The sequence below is a fragment of the Gigantopelta aegis genome, chromosome 4 (assembly GCF_016097555.1).
Source record: "Gigantopelta aegis isolate Gae_Host chromosome 4, Gae_host_genome, whole genome shotgun sequence".
Taxonomy (NCBI): Eukaryota; Metazoa; Mollusca; class Gastropoda; order Neomphalida; family Peltospiridae; genus Gigantopelta; species Gigantopelta aegis.
In genome coordinates, this window is record NC_054702.1 from 68,055,443 (window position 1) to 68,078,502 (window position 23,060).

Below are 23,060 nucleotides of genomic sequence, written 5' to 3' on the forward strand. Positions count from 1 at the left end.
AATGGTTATATGATAATAGTGAATTAATTGGGCAAACATTAGAACCGGTAGTTTAGTATTACAGTAGGTTTTATGATTACCAAAGATCTTGAACGACGATTGAAATTTAAAAGTTGACCGGGTATTTTTTATCAGTAAATCGCAAATTCAAACAATAAAAATGACTAAAAACAAAACAGTAACAACTGTATGATCAACAGAATGAAAAAGAATGACAGAAATAATGTTCCACAGTGATTAATCGACCTTCCTGGAAATTATCAAAATCGAGAATGACACCCCACGCACGTGTACGGGGCATCTGCGTGATGCACATGCAAACTATGGAATGTGTTTCGGTGTGTTGATAAACAGACCTGAACGTTCTTTACTAGGATGTCTGTGTTCAAAACGCATGTTAGGTCTAATAGTTGATATTAACATTAATATTTCAGGTTCCCCTACTGGTTTTTTAACAATATATATATATATAAGGCTAATTATTTGGAATAGGTAGTAAATTCTAAAAGGGACATTCCTGAGTTTGCTGCAATTTTTAAGATGTTATCGACTAATAGAAACTTTTGAACGATTGTAATTACATACCAAATATATTTTTCTGCATAAAATATTAGTGGCTGTATATTAAACGTGTTTCTGATCGTTCTAATATTTGTATTAGGTTAAATTCCATTTTATTTCCTAAAATGTTGTTTTTTCGTACGTACGAAATTATTTGAAGACAAAATCCAGTTTGGGCTTCTTAGAAATATTAAGACGACCAGAAACACACTGATATTCTCAGTGGCGGAACCAGAAAATCCGTTTAGGGGCGGGGGGCAGTGACATGAGGATGAATGCCAAGAGAACTTTGGGGGAGGTTTGGAGGGGGGTCGTTAAAAAAAAATGAAAATTAATATATAATAAAACTATCGCAAAATTAAGGGGGGCCCCTGTTTAGCTGTAATGAGGCTTGGTATTCATACACCGGGTTTTCCTGGTGACAAAAGTGGGGCGTGGTCATTTTGGGTAAACCTTTATTCAAATGAGGGTTTTTGTAAGGTTTGTGAGCAAAGTTGCCATAAATATATGTATGATATCCGCCAACTCCCGCTTGGGTCACAACGAGTGTGGTTTGTATGGATGTCAACATTGTCCAAAATGCACCCAAAATCATGCACTTTGGACACATTGACGAAAGTAACACAAGCATTGAACTAAAAGTATTTAAAATAAGTTCCCTGTATAATTATGACCCTTTTAAAAAAAATCTTTGACACTAAAAATACCTGTATCTTTCTTTATTTTTAAACCATAGGTGGTCATTTAGGATGTCATGGGCTAGTATGCAGAAATCTCAGCTGAAGATTCACAAATAACTGGTCTGCTACCAATAGTTACTCAAGGGAACTAACTATACTATTTGCCTAACGACATGGAACCCGGAAGTTCCTGATTTAGTGAAGACAACCTTCGACTTGACAGTTGCAAGCTTGGAAACTACCTTTGTTTTCCTTTTCAGTTTTATATAATATGATAGGCCTATTGCCTAGGACAGTTCTTTTTCAATATCATTAACATTAGGCTTGGAAAAAGCTAAAACGAAAATTTGATAATGGAAAGTAGACAACATAGTCGCATCACCAGGAAGATGATTGCCTGTTGTCGCGTTGATTTATCATTCAGGGTCATCTTTGGTTTATTCGTATATGTTCCCTAGTGAACGTAAGTAGTAAGGCTATGTTTGTTAAAACATGTAACGATTTTCACCCACCTCATTGTGATAGATTTATGGGGAAACAATCGGCAGTTAAAATTTTACTTCCTTGTGATTTCGAAAGTAGAACGGTCCCATCGATCCTTCTCAAAAATGTGTTTCGTAAATAATTTCAGATTGGTTTGACGTAAAAAGAAAAGTAAAGGTGTTTTCAAAATAACAAAACAAAAACAAAATATTTTTGTGTGCTATTCAGAAATCATTCGGCTCAAAAATAAACAACTAGGCCCCCTATAGTTCGAGAGATCGAGAGAGAGAGAGATCGATCGAGAGAGAGAGAGAGAGAGAGAGAGAGAGAGAGAGAGAGAGAGAGAGAGAGAGAGAGAGAGAGAGAGAGAGAGAGAGAGAGAGAGAGAGACAGAGAGAGACCGACCGACCGACCGAAACCGAAACATATTGTTAACAACTACGATAAATTACTCTCCTATCTTTAATTATCTTTAGATTTCCATATTTTGTCCCGATAGAAATTGTGAAAAAAAACATTGCAATGTCACAATCTCCACATACTATAGTCCGTCCCACAGTGAACGCCTTTTTTTTTCATACTATGGAATTAACTACAAGTTATATATTTCAGAACCGACTGTTTTCTAAACTGCACACAATTTGTTTTCATTTATTTCCAAAACACTTTTACTTTTCTTCTTACGTCAATCCAAACTGAAATTATTTATAAAAAAAAAATATATAAAGAATAAAAATCATATAACGATGATGACTATAGATGGTATGGGAGCGACACCGGATATTGGTACTAAGCGAAGCGATAGAAATGTGTAAGAAGGCTACACGTAAGGTAAGATTTCTGAAAATTACTACATTTAGAAGTAACACACATGAACCAGATTTTACACATTCATTTATAACAATTTCCGCCATCAACCAAACTTAAAAGTATACTGATTCAGTTGGATATATTCGATAAAGCTTATTAAACAGGTCATCTAGTATCGGCAAAATGTTGCATCTGTCAACTGCATGTGCAGTAAAAACAGTTTCTAATGACTTCGATTCATACTTATTGTGTCATTTCTGTCTGATTATTTTCTACTATTAACGTAAATGTGCATTTATTTTAGTTTCATTTTAAATGAACGTCAAAATCGCAAAGAAAAATATTTCAAAGGTATACGGCGGCTTGTATATTATTAAAAAATATGTGTACGGCATATTGGTATGGTAGTGTACGGCATACTGACAAAGACAGACCGCTAAAACATGATTATAATACTGCATAGACAATGTATAGGTTATCAGTTATTGATACAAAGTAGTGTAACCCAGTCCCCCACCCACCAGGTGGCAGTGGGTGTACCGAATATAAAATTGTTTTTATCTCAAAGTTTATGTGATTAATTTGTATTTACATAATACAAATCAATTCCGGCTGGATCCAGCCATTTGGGACATGAATTATTTTCACGGCCTCAAACTACCTACTTGTAAACTTAAAATACACTTCACGGGAACCAATACATGTCACCAGTACATACAAGTGAAATATATATAGTTATAAACCGTAGTAGCGTGCTTTCTGATTATATTTACCTCTGAAGAGTCCTAAATGAACAAAACAGCAGTATGTTGTAGTTAATCTCTATTTAGCATCCTATGTCTATTAACATATTTCAACTTACTCTTTGTACCTATTTATCAATTAAGTGGTAGTGCTTTTTGACAACATTTTCATAAATAAAAATAATGCTGTAATATTTCAGAACATTGATATTTTCTGCTGAGATAGACATTGAGCCTGAAAGTGTTAGAAGATGTCCTGATCAAGCGTGTGGATACACAACAAAGAACAAAAGCAACTTGAATAAACACGTAAAGCGGATGCACCCACAACCAATGACAAGTACTCCAATAAAATCGTCATCAGACCCTCGTACGTACATTTGTGACATGTGTGGGAAGATCTACAAAAGTCGCTTTGGCTATAATTTACATGTCAAAAATAAACATACAAAAGATTTTATTAAAGAATTCTTCTATTTTTCCTATGCGTTTTAGTTCTTCTATCACTGATGGAAGAAGTGAAATAATCTCTTTATAAACAATGTAGCTTTCATCTACAATGGCATGACACTGACTGTATTCAAGTTCTGTAGTAGTGTTGCTATCTACGTTGCTATCCTCAGAGACTTTGAAAAGTTTTGAACATGGACTGTCTTTTGGAGCGATATTAGGTCGAGATGTATGTATCTTTTCCTCGCCTGTTTTAATGGTAATTGTTCTCCCTTCCTCTTTACACAACTCTGGAATGATTTTAAAATTGCAGTTTTGATGACGTTCCATCGTGACGTGTAAATTTTAGGTACTTGTCTCTATGTTCAACGTTAGGTGAGATGTAATGTCTGTGAAAATGGAACATGTGCTTCGGCAATATGGACAGCTGGAAATAGAAAAATAATTGTTTGCATAATATAATTGTTTAATTACATCGTATTACATCACTTTTTATAGGAACTTTTCATTTTTATCACTTCCATTGCCTGAAACGTTTCCGAAATAACATATTTTTTTACATGTACATATTGGTTTTGGATGTCTTGATAAAATGTATTTGTTATATACACGATATAATGCTTAATATTTTTAAAATATGGCATTTAAGAAAAAAAATGTTTTCAAGAAGCCGTACACCTTCCATACGGAGTAAAACCAATCAACCGTACACTCTACATTCAAGCCGCCGTATACCTTTGAAATATTTTTCTTTACGATTTTGACGTTCATTGAAAATGAAACTAAAATAAATGCACACTTACGTTAATAGTAGAAAATAATCTAACAGAAATGACATAATAAGTATGAATCCAAGTCATTAGAAACTGTTTTTACTGCACATGAAGTTGACAGACTGTGACGGGACATGCTCTTATTTTTTTTCGCCTGTGGCGATGTTAATTGTTTCAGAGGGCTGTGTGCACTTGGTTACATAATACCTCCGCGCGACCGTACCCCGCTAATACACACCCAGACCAGATGCGGAGGCCATGTGTCCAGTAGTTACGTAATACCTCCGTGAGTGCGGTTTTTACGACTGTGATTTTGGCGACTAGGCGACAGTAAGTCTGGCCATCTAAGAGAAAATTGCCGTCTTAGTCTCTGTGGAAATATCACTTGTAGGTATTCGGTACCACGATGTGCCCCCAGGCGATATTCGGCTTTTATAATAAATAGCTAGGGTTTTAGAGATATCAGGGAGAAACATAGGAAGGCTTCCAGGGGGAACGTTGTCCGTCCGGAGTGGTCCGTCCGGACCAATATTATTTAGACGGTGTTTCCGGTAATCTGACGAAGTAAACTGTAGGCTTCATTGTTCTAATATATATAAAGCTTAACCAGTCATCCTAGAGGACCTAGGTAAACTGTAGGTTATTGTCTTTATTGTGATAGGTACCAGTATTAATTCTGTTTAACAAGGTTACTGAATGAGTAGTTAAGGGTTAATTAAAAATTAACCAGTTAGGAATAGAGTTGTAATTCCTTTATTAATTAAGTTCCCCTGGCAGCGTTTCTCAATTATCACACGTGTGTGTGTTGTATCACGGTGAAGTGATTAGAATATTGTGTAAACTAGACACCTAGTGATTAACTAATTAAGTGATTAGTTCTGGGTTGTTATTATTGTTGTTGTTAGATAATTAACTGCGGCAAATATATTTGTCAGCTTAAGGTGAATACAGATTCCAAAGTGTATTGGGGTTTTTTTTGTGTTTTCTAGTGAACTAAACGTGCTATATCACATATACTTTATATAAGATCTTATCTCTCATATACCTAGAACCGAGCCACGCGGGTATTGGACTGCCCGTTACAGAGAGATCTAATAGATATACAGTTAGGAGAGATATTTGGATAATCGTGTTTTATTCAGTTACGGGTATTATAGGATCCCCGTGACACAGACGCAACATTTTGCCGGTACTAGATGACATGTTTAATGAGATTTATCAAAAATATCCAACTGAATCAGTATACTTTTAGGTTTGGTTGATGGTGGAAATTGTTATAAATGAATGTGTAAAATCACGTGTAGCCTTCTCACACATTTATATCGCTTCGCTTAGTACCAATATCCGGTGTCGCTCCCATACGGTGCTTGCGGTCAGTTGCTGACTTCTTGAAGAGCGGCATGGTGATGTTCACTGCTTGCAGGCAGAACGTCGAATGAAATATGGCCATGTCATGTCATGTCATAGGGTTTTACATGTACATTCAGAACAAGCTGTTGTAGCGCACGCCTGTCGTGGGCACAAGAGCCGGCCTTGGCCGGCTCCTCCGTCCATGACAGGAAAGGTGGGGGGAGGGGAGAGGAGGGACCGCCTGCACTGGCAGGTGCAAGGGAGCACCAGCAGCCCAAAATCTGGCCTCTTTGGCAGCCTTCATATAGGCGTCTTGAGGCAATCGTACTGATTCGTGTAGCAGTCGTGCGGATTCGTAGGTTTATCGTTGTAATTTTCAAGATTCGTAGCGTATTCGGGAAGGCATCCTAGGGGCCACGTACTACGTAGTAGGTCGTCCCGATTCGTAATGAATCGGTTTGAAGATCGTAGTGGTATCGTATTAGTTCTGGCAGCAGTCGTACACAGCTCGGGAGAGAAGCCGAATCATGCAATTTTTTCCTGAAAAATCTGGAGCAATCGGGGATTCATGGGATCGTGTATATTCCTGGACATTCGGGGTATAATTCGTGTATGTGAGACTGGGGATTAACCGTGGTAGGTGCTAAATTTAGCTTGAAAGTGGCAATCATCATTTTCGTGTTATATTTCAAGTCCCATTATCTCAGGAAATAATGTACACAGAAACGTGAAATTGTATACAAGTACTAAGAAGATTATGAAGTTTATTTATATATATACTTTTTTTCTTTTTCTTACCCCTCCATTATATAGTGTGCAACATATTGTTCCTACTGAATGCCTTGACGATATATAGCATGCAGGATCGTTCCTAGCGGGGGTAAGGCGAAGTTGCACAAACACAACCTAATTAGAACGTACCTGTCTTTGTTTAAAGGAACTATGCTAAGTTTAAGTCCTAGCAACACATGTTTGTTCTAAAAAAAACAACAAAAAAACGTTTTATTGAGTAAAATCTTTCCATTATGGTGTTGACAGGGTATCTAAAAAGCTAATGTGTTGAATACGAAACAATTTTAAAGGAGTTTTAATTCTTTATTGTATAAAATTATTAAAATAACTGTTAAATTAAAAAAATAATAATTATTGAATGATTAAATATTATTAGGGGCCTCAGTGGCGTAGCCAGCATGGTATCTAAAAATTACCCCAGATTTATTTTATTTTCCCCATGCCAATTTATTTTACAGGTCTGGGTTTTCCTCGGCGTTTTTTTCCTCTCTGGATATGCCAGGGCCCAGGGTCTACAAGCGCTCGTGCAGGAATTCATGCGGGGGGCGGGGGGGGGGGGGGGGGGGGGGGGGGGGGGGGGGGGGGGGGGGGGATCTAGACTGTGGTGAACGAGGTTTAGGTGTGGTCGAGTCATGTTGCCCCTGAAACTAAATTGGAAAATAATTGTTTGAGCAGGAGGGGTGGGTTCGACTTCAACATACATCTTTTCTTGTTTGAGAGAATAAACCACTCAATTGGCTGCAGGCGGAAAAAGCCGAACCGAGGATGGGAATTCCCCTTAAATGCCTTTTCCTATGAATAAAGAAGTAGGGCCTAAACAATTGAAGAGAGAGCTCACACAGTGTGTAAACCGGTTATTTAATTCATACCACCATGAACGTAAACAATTATGATATTTAATTCTTAAATAAGCTTCGATCTGATGTTTGATATCGGTGGATAAGTAATCGGCCGAGATGTTCCGAATGAGTGTTACTGGGTTCCGCTAGACCAAATGAATTGCCATTGCCGATCATGTTAAAGCAAAAAAGTAAAGTTTTATTTAACGTCACTAGAGTACATTGATTTTTTTTTTTTTTGTCTTATCATCGGCTACTGGACATCAAACATATGGTCATTCTGACACTGTTTGTTAGAGGAAACCCGCTGTCGCCACATAGGCTACTCTTTTACAACAGGCAGCAAGGGATCTTTTATTTGCGCTTCCCACAGGCAGGATATTACAAACCATGGCCTTTGTTGAACCAGTTATGGATCACTGGTCGGTGCAAGTGGTTTTACACCTACCCACTGAGCCTTGCGGAGCATTCAGTCAGGGTTTGGAGTCTGGATTAAAAATCCCATGCCTCGACTGGGATCCGAACCCAGTACCTACTAGCCTGTAGACCGATGGCCTAACCACGACGCCATCGAGGCCAATTATCGAAAACCTTACGAAATCGAAAACCGTATTATTTTACTTCCTGATATTTTGTAATGTATGTGCATGTTCGATCGTTGACACAAGTTCTTCTTAACAGTTAAGGAAGTACACTTAAAATAAATTTCCTTAAAAATTCAAAAAAAAAGGTAAGAATACGTTTTATGCACAATGAAACTTATTATTACAGTTAATTTGTGCCCTGGAATCTTAATGAATGCGAGTGCGAATAATTTGTACATGCTTATATACCACTAGAGTTTCGAGCATGTCCGTCCCGGGGCATGTCTCTGGATAGCCAGTGACTTGCTCTGGGACAGAAAAAAAAATTGATGAATGCAATGCAAATGCATGCCTAAACAGCAACATGTGCACGACGGAATCCATACAACCAAACACGACTACTAGCACTGCCGATTGAGTAATGACTGGTTGGTTGGTTGGTTGTAAATTTTTACATGCTTATATGCCACTAGAGCTTCAAGCATGTCTGTCCCGGGGCCGAGTCCTGGATAGCCAGGGGTCTGCTCCGGGCCAAAGAGTAATGACTGGTCACTTCCGAATAGCCGCTTTCAGGTCACGTGACTTTTCGCGGGAAAAGCTAATTTTGTTTTGTTGCCATTACGTTGATAACGTCATAGTACGGTTTTCGATAATGCTTTTAAAATGACGTTTTCTTACCACCTGGTGCAATTCTTGATGGAACAGAGATAATATGTGAGTATACATCTACTTACCTTTTTATACATTTTATTTCAAAATTGATAGCCTGACATGACTGAGCATGCGCACCAGCGGTTGCTAGTCACTTCGTACCATGGTCATTTCGTACCTAATTTGGTCGTTTCGTACCCTGGTCATTTCGTACCCTAGTCATTTCGTACCATTACAAAAAGTCATTTCGTACCTTGGTCATTTCGTACCATTGCAAAAAGTCATTTCGTACCTTGGTCATTTCGTACCATAACTGAAAGTCATATCGTACCATGGCATACAATTTATAACAATCACCCCGGTAATGTCTTTTACAAAATGACATTAAATTACAAATGTTGTTAATTTAAGGGATATGTTATCAGCAAAAGACTAAAAGTTATTGCCACTTTGTATAAACATTAGCAATTGGCTATGTAGCTGACGACTGAAAAAAAAAAAAAGCAACTAGAATATGACAAATAATGTGGGGTTTTCGATAGTTTCATTGGCTTTCTAAAATAAAATCATAAAATGTTTGTAACTACGATATATATATTTATCCTTTATCCTAATAAACTCGTGACGAATCCTCTATCATATAATATTTATTTTGATGTGTGTGTTACAGTACCCCAGTCATTTGTGTTTCAGGATCGTCAATATCATATATTATATTATAAAATTGTAACTCGCATTAGTCGTAACCCAATAATTTTCGGTTATGCTATTGCAAGCTGTAACGAAGTCTGACTGCATACATGTATAACTTGTTTGTTTTCCTTACGCAAAATTTTAACTTGTCCAAAGTTTGAAAAAGACCTAATAAATAAATAATATTTTGTTGGTCCATTATGTTGTTTTGTTGTTTTTGACTAATTATTTGGTGCCATTTCACACAAAATCAAAGTTAGCAGTTAGTAGTAAATACTATATATACGGCTCTTGTCAGGTAAAATGGAAATAACAGTTGACAGGTATTATGGGTACCAATAATGATATGCTGCACAATAACGTGTTCTGAATTTCAAACTGTTCAAATAAAGTTTTAAAAAACCAACTACCCCCCCCCCCCCCCCCCCCCCCCCCCACTGCTTTTATGCTATAGTCGATTCGTTTTCTATATACTGGTATGAAATGACTAGGGTACGAAATGACTGGGGTACGAAATGACTTCACAATGGTACGAAATGACTAGGGTACGAAATTACTTTTTGCAGTGGTACGAAATGACCAAGGTACGAAATGACTAGGGTACGAAATGATCGGGCAGCATGGTACGAAATGGATGGTACGATATGACTTGGGTACGAAGTGACCAGGCAGCATGGTACGAAATAGATGGTACGATATGACTTGGGTACGAAGTGACTATGATTCGCACCAACCATTTCCTCTTAGTCATACGGTTTTCGTTTAAACGAGAATTTTTTTTTTTTTTTTTTTTATTTTTTTTGCCTAACAATCGACATGGAACCCGGAAGTTACTGATTGTGATTTAGAAAAGACAACCATGGACTTGAATTGGAAAATACCTTCGTTTTCCTTTTCAGTTTTATATAATATTATAGACCTATTGCCTAGGACGGTTTCGTTTTCAATATCATTAACATTAGGCTTGGAAACAGTATAAATACTGAAGATAAAACGAGAATTTGTAGACAACATAGGCGCATCACCAGGAATGAGGAAGATGATTGCCTGCTGTCGCGTCGATGTTTCATTCAGGATCATCTTTAGTTTATTCGTATATGTTCCGTGGTGAACATAACTAATAAGGCTATTTTGGTTAGAACATGTGACGATTTTTACCCACCTAATAGTGATATAATAATTATAACTTGCCTACAATTAAACTAGGCTAGTTCACCAAGGTAAACATCTACTGTCCGGTGTTTTGTTTGTTTGTTTGGGTTTTTTTTTTTTTTTTTTTACATTTTGACATTTATTGGATCTCCGTGGCGGAGACGTTTATCTTGATGAACTAGGCCGTACCCTGATCAAAATCACAGGTCTACTAGGTGGTACCGTTATGGGTTTGAAATGTTTTGAAATTGGACACTGCACATCATGTGCTTTGGCGAATTTTAAAAGGACATTCCTGAGTTTGTTGCAGTTTTTAAGATGTTATGGACTAACAGGAAGGAAATGTTTTATTTAACGATTTCAACACATTTTATTTACAGTTATATGGAGTCGGTTATCGACTAACAAAGACTTTTTAATGATTGTAATTACATATCAAATATATATTTCAGCATAAAATATTAGTGGCTGTATATTAAAAGTGTTTCTGATTGTTCTAATATTTGTACTAGGTTAAATTTCATTTTATTTCCTAGAATATTGTTTTTTCATACATAAGAAATTATATGAATACCAAAATCCAGTTTGGGGTTCTTACAAATATTAAAATGACCAGAAACACATTGATATTCTAAACAAGAAAATGTGTTTAATATGTAAGTTTAATCGTAGAAATATTTTATTAGTCTGAAACATCTTACAATGCAGCAAACTCAGGAATGTCCCTTTAAACGGCAGTTCTCCTACTATTATCTATCGAAACTTTATAAAAATGTATCCATTAATTTCCAAGATTTTAGGCTACATAATTTTACTCTCCGTATCCTCTGGCAGAAACCCTAAACCTAAGCCTGAATGAACTGGATGCTGGAACAATCAGAATTTATGACTCAACCTTCCCCTATAAACTTTTTTTGCTATAACCTAGACTAGAGCTGTGTGGTGTACCATACCGGTATATATACTATGTGAGGTAAATCTCCCCCAAAATACGTACAGCAACTGATACCAAACCTGAAATTTCAATAGGCACCGCCTAGCTCTAGTCTAGATATTACACTATGGCATTTTATCAACACTTGTTTATTATTACAATATTTCATCATAATGATTTTCTCATTTAGGAACATCATGCTCCTGCTGAGAATCTACATGTGTGAATTATGAACCCTTTACCAGAGCAACAACAACTGAAGTCTGAAGCAATAAGGTTGGAAACATTTCGTAGGTGGCCGCTTTCAGCATCTCAAAGCCCAGAGACGCTTGCTAAAAATGGCTTCTACTACATTGGTCCCTCCGATCGGGTGAGGTGTGCGTTTTGCAGTGGTGTGTTGAAGAGTTGGAGGCCCTCAGATGATCCCTGTAGGGAGCATGAGGTACACTTCCCTAAGTGTCCATTCGTGAGGAACCTCGATGTTGGCAACATACCAATAAGTCCTGGAAGCCGGCCAGCCTCTATTGTAGTATCCCAGGTCCAGCCAGGTAGAGCGGTACCCATTCTGAACTTGCCGAAGTACAGTCAGTTTGCAGATAAGAATGCTAGATTAAAATCTTTAGAGGAGTTGCCCAGTAACGTACCTCAGGACAGAGATCTGTTAGCAACAGCTGGGTTCTTTTATGCAGGTATATATATTTTATGTATATATGTATCATACTTAAAACACTAAGTAAATGGTGTATGTTATTAGTAACATGATTTTAGTTTTAACCCTGTCAAAATAAAACCTGTTTAACAAATCTTACTTTTTATATCTCATCAAATACCATACCGATACTGATATTTTGTAACATAATTGATGAGATTTAAAGAATATTTTTCCAGTTTGGGAGTCTTATACTGTATATTACTTTTTAAACTTTTAAATATAAACTTTGTTTTGTTTAACAACACCACTAAAGCACATTGACTGATTAATCATTGGTTATTGGATGTCAAACATTTGGTAATTCTGACACAGTCATCCGAGGAAACCTGCTACGTTTTTCCATTAGTAGCAAGGGATCTTTTATATGCACTTTCCCACAGACAGGAAAGCACATACCACAGCCTTTGACCAGTTGTGGTGTAGTGGTTGGAATGAGAGAAAAACCCAATCAGTTGAATGGATATATATATAGATCTACCAAGGTGGTTTGATCCTGTCACATAAGCACCTCAGGCGAGCACTCAACTGACTGAACTAGATCCCACCCCCTCTTTTAAATATGTGACACTATTTATAATTTTACATGTATTTCTTGTAACTTAATAGTTTTATTTGTGTAGGCCTACAGTTGTTATACATCTGCACTAAAGGTTGAAACCAGGATTGGGTACAACAAAAATAGGAACTGATATTTTATGTGAAGATAAGAGTTGCTAATTCATTCAATCTCTTAAATACTAAATGTTGCATGAAATTTGGTCTAGCAAACTCAAGTTGAGACAACTCTTTATCAGCTGTTTTATTTATGTACCTACATAAAAAGTTCTGCAAAATCAATTATAGTTTGCATGTACAAAGCCCAGAAGTAATTCAGATAATTTTGTTGAAAACTGGTGTTAATTTATTACTTCTATGTCTTGTCATAATTGACCTGTTCTTGACCCTAATCCTACTAAGGTAAAAAGGTAAAAACATACAAGAATTGAATAGATAAACAGTACCAGAAAAAATATGGATTGTGTGATGCTCTACTTCATAACAAATGCAAGACTTTTTGCAAATTTAATGATGGAGGTGTATTGTTAAAATACAAAACACGGATTTACTTGGATACAACTGATAAGAACTTCAGATTTAAATTAGGTACAACCTGTCAACCTGTCAAATGAAATGGAATACTTGTGTTACAAAATAGCTGTTGCCCAGAATCAAATGTATGAAATTTCTCTGAAAAGTATTAAGTCATGTTGCAGCAGTGATGTTAATGGTATGCCTTTCAGACTACCCCAAGTTCAAAGAATGATCATTAAAGGTTTTGTTGCACATTAGTTATTCAGTTGCTTACCCCAACAATGCCTGTTTTAATTCTTATTTTGTTTTTCAATTTTAACAAAAGTACCAGTAATGTTTGAAATAGGTTATAATATGCAAACTGATTTTGCAGATGCCTGTTGTGTGTACATTTGTGGGGTTTTTTGTTTATTTTAATTTTTTTTAATGCCACAAACATTTAACACAGAGACAAAGACATTTTTATTTTTGTTTGGACATTACAAACATGGATGGTGATGAGATGAATGGTGAAGCCCTAGTATTTCCATTTTGGTATGGGACTACTTGACAGGGTCGTGCTCTACACTTGCTGTCAGTTGAGTTATCTCGGTATCACCAGAGCCCAGGGTACACAGAACCTGCAGTGCATGCCGGGTAATCATCCCCCATGTCGGGTCATACACTTGGGAGACATACCTATAATCGCACCAGTGAAGTGGGTGAAACTTAGTGTATGTGGCCTTACACCTACTCATTGAGCCTAGCAGTGCACTTAGTCTGAGTTGGAACTGGTACTGGCCAGCCTGAAGTCCGATGGTATAACCACTACACCACCGAGGGTGTACATTTGTGTTTATATGTGTGCATTATGTGTGTGTTTATTCATGTACATGTATGTATGTTTTGTACATGTTTTTGCACATCCAGAAGTGTAGATGTTTTGTTTTGTCTAAATCATGTTTATCTACAGATTGTTTTGTTTAAATCATGTTTCCTGCCACTGGTGGGCCCATTGGGCTATTTCTCATTTCAGTCAGTGCACCACGACTGGTATATGAAAGGCTGTGGTATGTGCCATCCTGTCTGTAGGATGATGCATATAAAAGAACCCTTGTTACTAATGCAACAGTGTATCAGGTTTCCTCTCTAAGACTATGTCAAAATCATCAAATGTTTGACATCCAATAGCCGATGATTAATTAATCAATGTTCTCTAGTGGTGTCATTAACAAAAAAAAACGTTTAACTTTGAATCGTGTTTAATTACCTGCAGATATTTAGTTTTGTCTAAATCATGTTTTACCTATGTTTGGTTGGTCGTTTCAGGACATGGTGACAGTGTGCGTTGTTTTTGCTGTGGAGGAACATTGCGCAGTTGGGAAAGGTCGGACGACCCATGGATAGAACATGCTGTCTGGTTCCCCCGCTGTACCTATGTCATTCAGGAGAAAGGAGAACAGTTTGTGAGGGAAATTCAGAGTAACTTTTTGTCAAGCATTCCAAACAGACAGGTACAGGGTTTTATCACAGGACCTGTGTTGCTAGACTGATATTCGCCAAAAGGCTATGGCATTTTTTAAAATTCCCAACTTTAAAAACAAAAATCCCAATCTGAATTTAAAAATTACCAACTTTTCATCTTTTATTGTATATGCATATATTTAAATATTTTAATCCATGGTATGTGCAATCTTGTCTGTGGGATGGTGCATATAGATGATCCCTTGCTAAAAATGTAGCTAGCAGGTTTCATCTCTAAGACTGTCAAAATTACTAAATGTTTGACATCCAATAGCCGATGATTAATAAATCAGTGTGCTCTAATGGTGTCATAAAACAAAACAAACTTTAATAGTTTTCTATCTCCTGTGTATGGTGGGTTTTAGGGTTACAGCCCTCGATCAGTGTGTATTGTATAAGTGCAATTGCTCTGTTACTGTTCCAGTAGTATGTCATAATTTGCTGCCTGAAAAGTCCACATTATCAAATGGCGAACATACATGGATAAAAATTTAATTTTCAAGTAACATTTAATAATGACACTGTCCTATAGCTATAGAACAATATATTACTTTTCTGTTTTGTATAAGTTTATATATATAATTTTTCCTTTTTTTAAATTTCTCTTTTAGGCTATTCAGTCTCCACAGAGGGAAAGTCCTCAGCCACTGAGAAGTGAGTGTTTTGTTAATGGAAACAACACCAAATTTAATCAGTTACCATGACCGGTAGAACTACAGTGTTGAAATAATACAGTTTATTTTGGGTATGGTACAACAACAAATAACATCTGTTCTTTTAATCTTCAGTATAGAAACAGAGAAAAAATTTGAGATCTTTATATATTTTCACAGCAGATCTCTTAAAGGGACTTTCCTGAGTTTGCTGCATTGTAAGATGTTTCTGACTGATGCAATATCTCTACGATTAAACTTACATATTAAATATATTTTCTTGTTTAGAATATCAGTGTCTTTATATTCAATGTGTTTTTGGTCATCATAATATTTGTAAGTAACCCAAACAGGATTTGGTATCCCAATAATTTCGTATGTACGAAAAAATATATTTGAGGGAATAAAATTAAGTTTGACCTAGTACAACCATTAGGATGATCAGAAACATGTTTAATAATATAGTCACTAATATTTTATTTAGAAAATTATATTTTAACTTGTGATTATAGTTATTAAAATGTCTTTGTTGATTGACATCATTTTAACAATTGCCTAAAACTCAGGAATGTCCCTTTAACAATCAAAGCAATATTTGTACATACAGCAAAACACTTTAAAACCAGACCCTCAGTAAACCAGAGTTTCCTCAAAACCAGATGTTTTTCATCATCTTTTTTTAGATATGTAATGTTGCTAAACTGACTTCTCTCTCTCATTAACCACTGATAAATAACCATTAACTTGGGTAGCTAAGATGAGTCATGGACATCGTGCTTGAATCATAGCTGGATACAAACACAGAAAACAAATTAAAATAAATTCTCTCCCATAGCTCATGCTTTTATGGTGTTTTTGCCTCCTAGGACATCCTAGTGCTAACAGCAGACAGCTCATGCCGTGCATTCAAGCTGTGATAGAGATGGGATACAATGAGGAGTTGGTCCAGCAAGTGCTTCTAAACCAAATGCGACAAGGTAATATATATATTTTATATATTTATTACCTCGACAGTCACTTATAAGGGAAAAATATTTTTGATATTTCTCAGTGAGAAATGTCTGCATTGGTGTAACATATGCTGCCATTGGACAATTTGACACTTGCAAACCAATGACTTTGTCGGTACTAAATATGACTTCATTTGGGGCGGGATGTAGCCCAGTGGTACAGCGCTCGCTCGATGTGTGGTCGATGTGGGCCCCCGTCGGTGGGCCCATTGGGCTATTTCTCGTTCCAGCCAGTGCACTTTTATATCAAAGGCCATGGTATGTACTACCCTGTCTGTAAGATGGTGCATATAAAAGATCCCTTGCTGCTAATCAAAAAGAGTAGCCCATGAAGTGGCGACAGCAGGTTTCCTCTCTCTATATCTGTGTGGTCCTTAACCATATGTCTGACACCATATAACCATAAATAAAATGTGTTGAGTGCATCTTTAAATAAAACATTTCCTTCCTTCCTTCATCACGATTTGGCAAACACACAAAATGACATGACATAGTTTAAAGAGTTTGCCTTTACTTTACAGCTTTCTGTTTTCAGTGCTAAACTTGTAATATAATGTTAGTTTAATGCAATTCATTACAGATTGTTTAAAAACAGAATATATAGAACTTTGTTTTTTTTAAATTATCTGTGAAGTGATTAAAATACAAAGTTATTGCAATACTTAGACAGTGACTAAAGGGTTTACATCATCCATCCATCTCTCTCTCTCTCTCTCTCTCTCTCTCTCTCTCTCTCTCTCTCTCTCTCTCTCTCTATATATATATATATATATATGTGTGTGTGTATGTATAAAGGCTTTTGGGTGGGGGGGGGGGGAGAGCTGGGATAATAAATAGAATAACAAACTCTGTACCAGTTATTATCAAATTTATGTCCCTCATGAAATAATTTTCACTTGTCACTTGCTAAAGCTCTTGACAAGTGAAATTGTTTTCACTCATGACATAAATTTGATAATAACTGTTAACTTGTTTAATATTATAATATATGACAAAAACGACAATGATTTGCTTCTTTCTTTCTTTTTTACATTGTTTAAATATGGGTAATTTGGGGGGGACATACATGTAATAGGATAAATGGAAAGCTATATAATTAGAGTGAATAAATAAAATGTCTTTCTTTTCAAATTTTTTAAAGAATATTTTTTAAATTATAATATTTTAATTTGAAAAACAGCCCATGATATGTAGTACATGATTATGTATGAGTTTGATTGGGGTTGGGTTTTTTTGTTGTTGTTTTGTCTTTTTATGTGGTTTGCTATCAACTGTTTTCTTTGTCATGAAAGTATATCCTTGGATTATTGTCAAAAACAATTAGTGGGGAAAAAACCCTGTCTCATATTTCTACTTAATGTTTCCCTTTTTGTTTCCAGGAAACAATATCACAAGTGCTGAGTCATTGCTATCAGCTGTTGAGGAGCATGTTAATTCCTCTCCTAATTCACCAGTCAACAATGTTCGTTCATTGACAAATATAGGTAAGTTTTGTTTGTCATGTTTTATTCCATATAGAAATACTGGAATTAAGAAGTATGTAATAAACAGTATTAAAAAAAATCATCACAGTGGTATATTGCTGTGCATTAGCCATGTTTGTGGGTCACTAAGTACATTCCTGGGAAGTTGTATTACACAATACATTAAGTCCATCGAAACATTTTTGATATGTACACAGCACTGAATATTATATCAAGAACTACAAACACCTGAGTGTAATTTAAAAAAAAAAAATTTGCTGTCTTGGTTTTTGCCATGCACAGCAGTAAATAGCAAATGATTTTTAATTTTAAGTAATGAAAATCTTTCAATTTTAGTGTTGATCTGTTTTAATGGTCTTTTTTTATAAACACTTCATGGTCATTTGTAGGTCTGACTGATTCGCATGGTTTATTGAATTGATAAAACTTTGATAGTATGCATTCATCCAGACAGATAAATTTGACATTATTTATAGTAAGAATTACCATAAATACAAAAACTAGAAAACGTTTGACAAAATATTAAATTGGTTGACATGAGATACAGAAAATCGTCTGCTCTTCACATCATGCCAGTGTTTCAGTAGCAGATAATCCGTGTCAAACTAAGGAGCCAGCTAATGAAAGGGTTGGTTAATATACGATATATACAATTTGTAAACAGCACACCCAATGATAGCAAGCTAACCAGAGTGACATTGTATTATAAAGTAAATTCCAAACATACATATTGATTTGCAGTTGCTGCCACAAATCTGGAGGACCCAATTGGAGGGCTAGAGGACAGAATTATGTGCAAAATCTGCATGGCTAAGGAAGTGGAAGTGACATTTTTACCGTGTGGGCATCTGGTGTGCTGTGAAGAGTGTTCAAAACTTGTAACACATTGTCCAGTCTGTAGGAAATCGATAAGAGGCACCATCCGTACATATTTGGCATGAGCATGGTTAAATACAAAATCAACAGCACAACCTCTTTGGTACTAAGTAGAAACTTTTTTAAAGTGTTACTTTAGAATAGTGGAGCTTAACGGTTTTCATGTTCTAATGAACCAGTGTTTGACCCATTGCAATTCTCTCCAACCTTTTACACAGTTAGCCTTTCAATTCCTCTGTTGTCATACACAAGCACACCTTTCTGCTTTCTTGTTTTAGAACATGTTCACCTGGTGTTACATGCTGCTACAGTAGTACAGTCCAAAGCGCAAACACTTTTTGTATGCCCACACTCATTAGTTTCAGGCATGTCCACCCTGTGTTCTGTCTTTGGTGTGAACAGTGGCTTGACTCTGGGCAGAGGGAAGATTTGTTTACAATTCTGGATCATCCTGTTTATGCCGAGTTGGGTGGTGATGGTGGATGTCAAATGGATGAGTTGCTCTAGGCATTATGGAGATAAAATTCTGCTTATGCCAAGTCTGGTGGTGACTGGATGGCAAGTGGATGAGATGTCGTAAGTATAATGGAGTTGAAATCCTGCATACAATGAGCCTGTTGGTGAAAGTGAATGTCATATTAATGAGCTGCTCTAGGTTTAATGGAGCTAAAATCCTGCTTACACCAAGTCTGGTGATGGATGTCATATGGATGTTTCGGTCTAGACGCAGTTGACCACAAATCCTGCTTACACAGAGTCTGGTGATGGATGTCATATGGATGTGTTGATCTAGATGTAATGGAGCTGAAATCCTGCTTACACTGAGTCTGGTGATGGATGTCATATTGATGTGTTGGTCCAGACGTAATGAAGCTGAAATCCTGAGTACACCGAGTCCAGTGATGGATGTCATATTGATGTGTTGGTCTAGACATAATGAAGCTGAAATCCTGCTTACACCGTTCATTATGGAGTTGAAGTTGGTGATAACTGGTTTACATTCCGTCAGTGACAGTGGGATGTAGGCTAGTGGTAGAGTGCATACTTGAAGCATGTTGCATTGTAGGATCAGTCCCTCAAACATGGTCAACATATTTCAGGTTTTCTGTTCCAATCGGTGCTCCATGTTTTACATCATAGGATATAGAATTAGCTATCCTGTGTGCAGAAGAGCAGTTGAAAGATCTGTCACAGTGAGTTTGAGTGCAGTTTTGTTACTGTGGACTGGTAGCAGCAGGTTTTCAGTCCTACTCACTGGACAAAGTGTTCAATGTGTCATTCATTACGTGTTTAATAGTCATAGGTTATTTTATTGTTAAACATTCCTGTTTGTTCGTATCCTGTTAATCGGACATTTTAAAAAATCATTTACAAAGTACCAATATCGTGTGTCCTGTATCGAAACATGTATTCAATTACTTCCATTTGTTTTGTTTATGTTATCGGCTCGCTTAGATCGGAATCTACCATATCATGTAATGACGTTGCAGTGGGACCGAGGACAGTGGTTTGTATTCTGTCATACTTGAAGACTTAAACTGACATTCACGAAATGCTCAAATTAACAATCAGAATTCAGTGACAGAAACTGTTCTTAAAATGCTGCCAATTGAACAAAACTGGAACAGAACGTTAGGTTAGGTTGGTTGGTAGAGAGTAACAGGTTAATGATGTGAAGGTAAGGATGGGGAACTCTATGACGCTTGTCATTTCATGGAATTCCCATTATATCCAACCGAGAATCCATAAGCACTTTCCAACCGAGAAACCATAAGCACTTTTATGTAAGCCTGTGTTGGACAAAATACCTGAAACAGCAGTGTGGGTGTGTATCAGGTAAGAAACTGAATATGTTCCAGGGTGTTTTACAGAAAAAGCATTTATCTCTTTATTACAAACACAATTTATATAAATACTAAAAGAAAGTTGTGTGTTTTGATTTCTGATTAAATAACATAACTGTTAGCTCAGGACTATAAATCTACAAGGTTCCTAAATTGACTCATCATGGAATCCCTATACTGACTGGCCACAACATTATTTCAGTGCCAGCTATTGATTCTAGGTCTGTGATGATTTTGCTTTGTTTATATAGTTCATTTGGAATACAGTTCCAATCTGTCGGTATAATGCTTGGATTGGTCTAAATGATATCATTTGATTTTTAAAAACCCCACCGACGTTCATAACTGCATAGATCTCAATTTTGCACTACTTGCTTAAAAAACAAAATAAATCATTTCAGCTATTTTTATTTGACATTAATAAAAAGACACTTTATGTTGTTAATGTTGAATCAGTAAATGTTATTTATTGTTTAAAATTGTATTAATGTATGAAAGAATTTCATCATTCGGGTAATTGACAGGAAAAGCGGGACGCAGAATGGGGATTCCCCTTATTCTGTGTATTAATTTCCCGAAGAAAGAGTTCTATTGTTACTTCATGTATTTTATATTAATAAAACTATTATTCACTTGAAATTATAAAAATTTAAAATGATAATTTTCGACATTCATGGTCAGATCAGGTCATAGGGTTTTCTCGTGTACATTCAGAGCAATCTGTTGTAGTGCCCGCCTGTCATGAGCGCAGGTTTCGACTTTCGCCGGCTCCTTCATTCAGGACAGGAAAGGGTTTTGGGTGGGAGATGGTGCCGTCTGCGCTTGGCAGGTGCAAGAGAGCACCAGCAGCTGGACCAGGATCGGTAGCGGCAGGGGTATCTGTGGTGCTATTGAATTTATTTTAATACGATCCAAAAAAAAAGGTTTGCGCAATTTACAAAAAGTATCGTATGAACCACTTTACACACTTATGAACCACTTAACACATTTATGCATGAACGGTTTTGCTCATTACACCGTTTATACAGTATTCTGGGATACTTGCATGGACGTCAAAAACGTTCATTTATGAATTAGAAATTAGCAATTTAGATTTGTAAAATATTTTATCATGATCAACTTTCTTATGGCTTTTGTTTGTTGGGTCACCTCAGCCAAAGGCTCAAGTGACCTATTGTGATCCGACCGGCGTCGTGGTTAGGCCATCGGTCTACAGGCTGGTAGGTACTGGGTTCGTATCCCAGTTGAGGCATGGGATTTTTCATCCAGATACCGAATCCAAACCCTGAGTGAGTGCTCCGCAAGGCTCAATGGGTAGGTGTAAATCACTTGCACAGACCAGTTATCCATAACTGGTTCAACAAAGGCCATGGTTTGTGCTATCCTGCCTGTGGGAAGCGCAAATAAAAGATCCCTTGCTGCTAATCGGAAAGAGTAGCCCATATAGTGGCGACAGCGGGTTTCCTCTCAAAATCTGTGTGGTACTTAACCACATGTCCGATGCCATATAACCGTAAATAAAATGTGTTGAGTGCGTCGTTAAATAAAACATTTTTTTTTTTTTAATTGTGATCCGTTTTCCATCATGCATAAACGTTTCACTTTTTTTTTAATATACTTCTTCCCCACAACTACTTGACGAATTCCAGCCACATTTTGTGGGAAGCGTCCGTGGGATTTGGAGAAACAGATTTGTGCATTTGGTGTTTCTAACCCCTAACCCCAATTATATCGAAGGATGTGTGGTATATGCTGTCGTGTCTGTGGGGAAACTGCGTGTGTGTGTGTATATATATATATATTGTGACAAAATCCTCAACGTCGTCACGCGACTGTGGTGATATACCTAGTATTGTGTGATTCCTGTCGAGCAGTGGCGACAGTAATTTATAAACTCTTTCCCCAATGTTTGTACTCTCTTTATTTTGTATTATTTGTCTCTTGCCTGTACTATATATCTTTAATCTGTATTCTGTATGTCTTTCCTGTACATTATTTCTCTTCTCTAATCTGTATTTCTTTCCTGTACTGTATATCTTTAATCTATAATCTGCATTTTGTATCTTTTTCCTGTACATTACCTCTCTACACTAATCTATATTTCTTTTCTGTACTATATATCTTTAATCTCTATTCTGTATCTCTTTCCTGTATATTAACCCTCTATATTAATCTGTATTTCTTTCCTGTACTATATATCTTTAATCTGTCACGACTGGTATATCAAAGGTTGTGGTATGTGCTATCCTGACTGGGATGGTGCATATAAAAGATCCCTTGCTACCAATGGAAAAATGTAGCGGGTTTCCTTTTTGAGACTATACTTATGTACAGTGTGGATCGATTTCTAGAACTCTACGACCCCACGTGGAAAAAAGGAAAAAGAGAAACAGAACAAATCTTCGACACCCA

The 23,060-nt window shown here is 36.6% G+C and overlaps 1 protein-coding gene across 6 annotated transcripts; it reads left to right on the plus strand.

The window, feature by feature from the left end:
• Positions 1-1,537: 1,537 nt before the first annotated feature.
• LOC121370979 (baculoviral IAP repeat-containing protein 7-B-like) lies at positions 1,538-20,729 on the plus strand. 6 transcript variants are annotated; one of them, XM_041496555.1, is made up of 7 exons: positions 1,538-1,704; positions 11,686-12,184; positions 14,587-14,771; positions 15,393-15,435; positions 16,301-16,411; positions 17,824-17,928; positions 18,670-20,729. In XM_041496555.1, exons 2-7 carry the CDS (start codon positions 11,725-11,727, stop codon positions 18,867-18,869), a joined length of 1,104 nt encoding a protein of 367 aa, XP_041352489.1. In that variant the 5' UTR covers positions 1,538-1,704; positions 11,686-11,724; the 3' UTR covers positions 18,870-20,729. The 6 variants fall into 6 exon arrangements, with proteins under 6 accessions (XP_041352489.1, XP_041352488.1, XP_041352487.1 ...); XM_041496554.1 differs by lacking the exon at positions 1,538-1,704 and adding an exon at positions 10,022-10,062; XM_041496553.1 differs by lacking the exon at positions 1,538-1,704 and adding an exon at positions 10,025-10,085.
• The last annotated feature ends 2,331 nt before the right edge of the window (positions 20,730-23,060 follow it).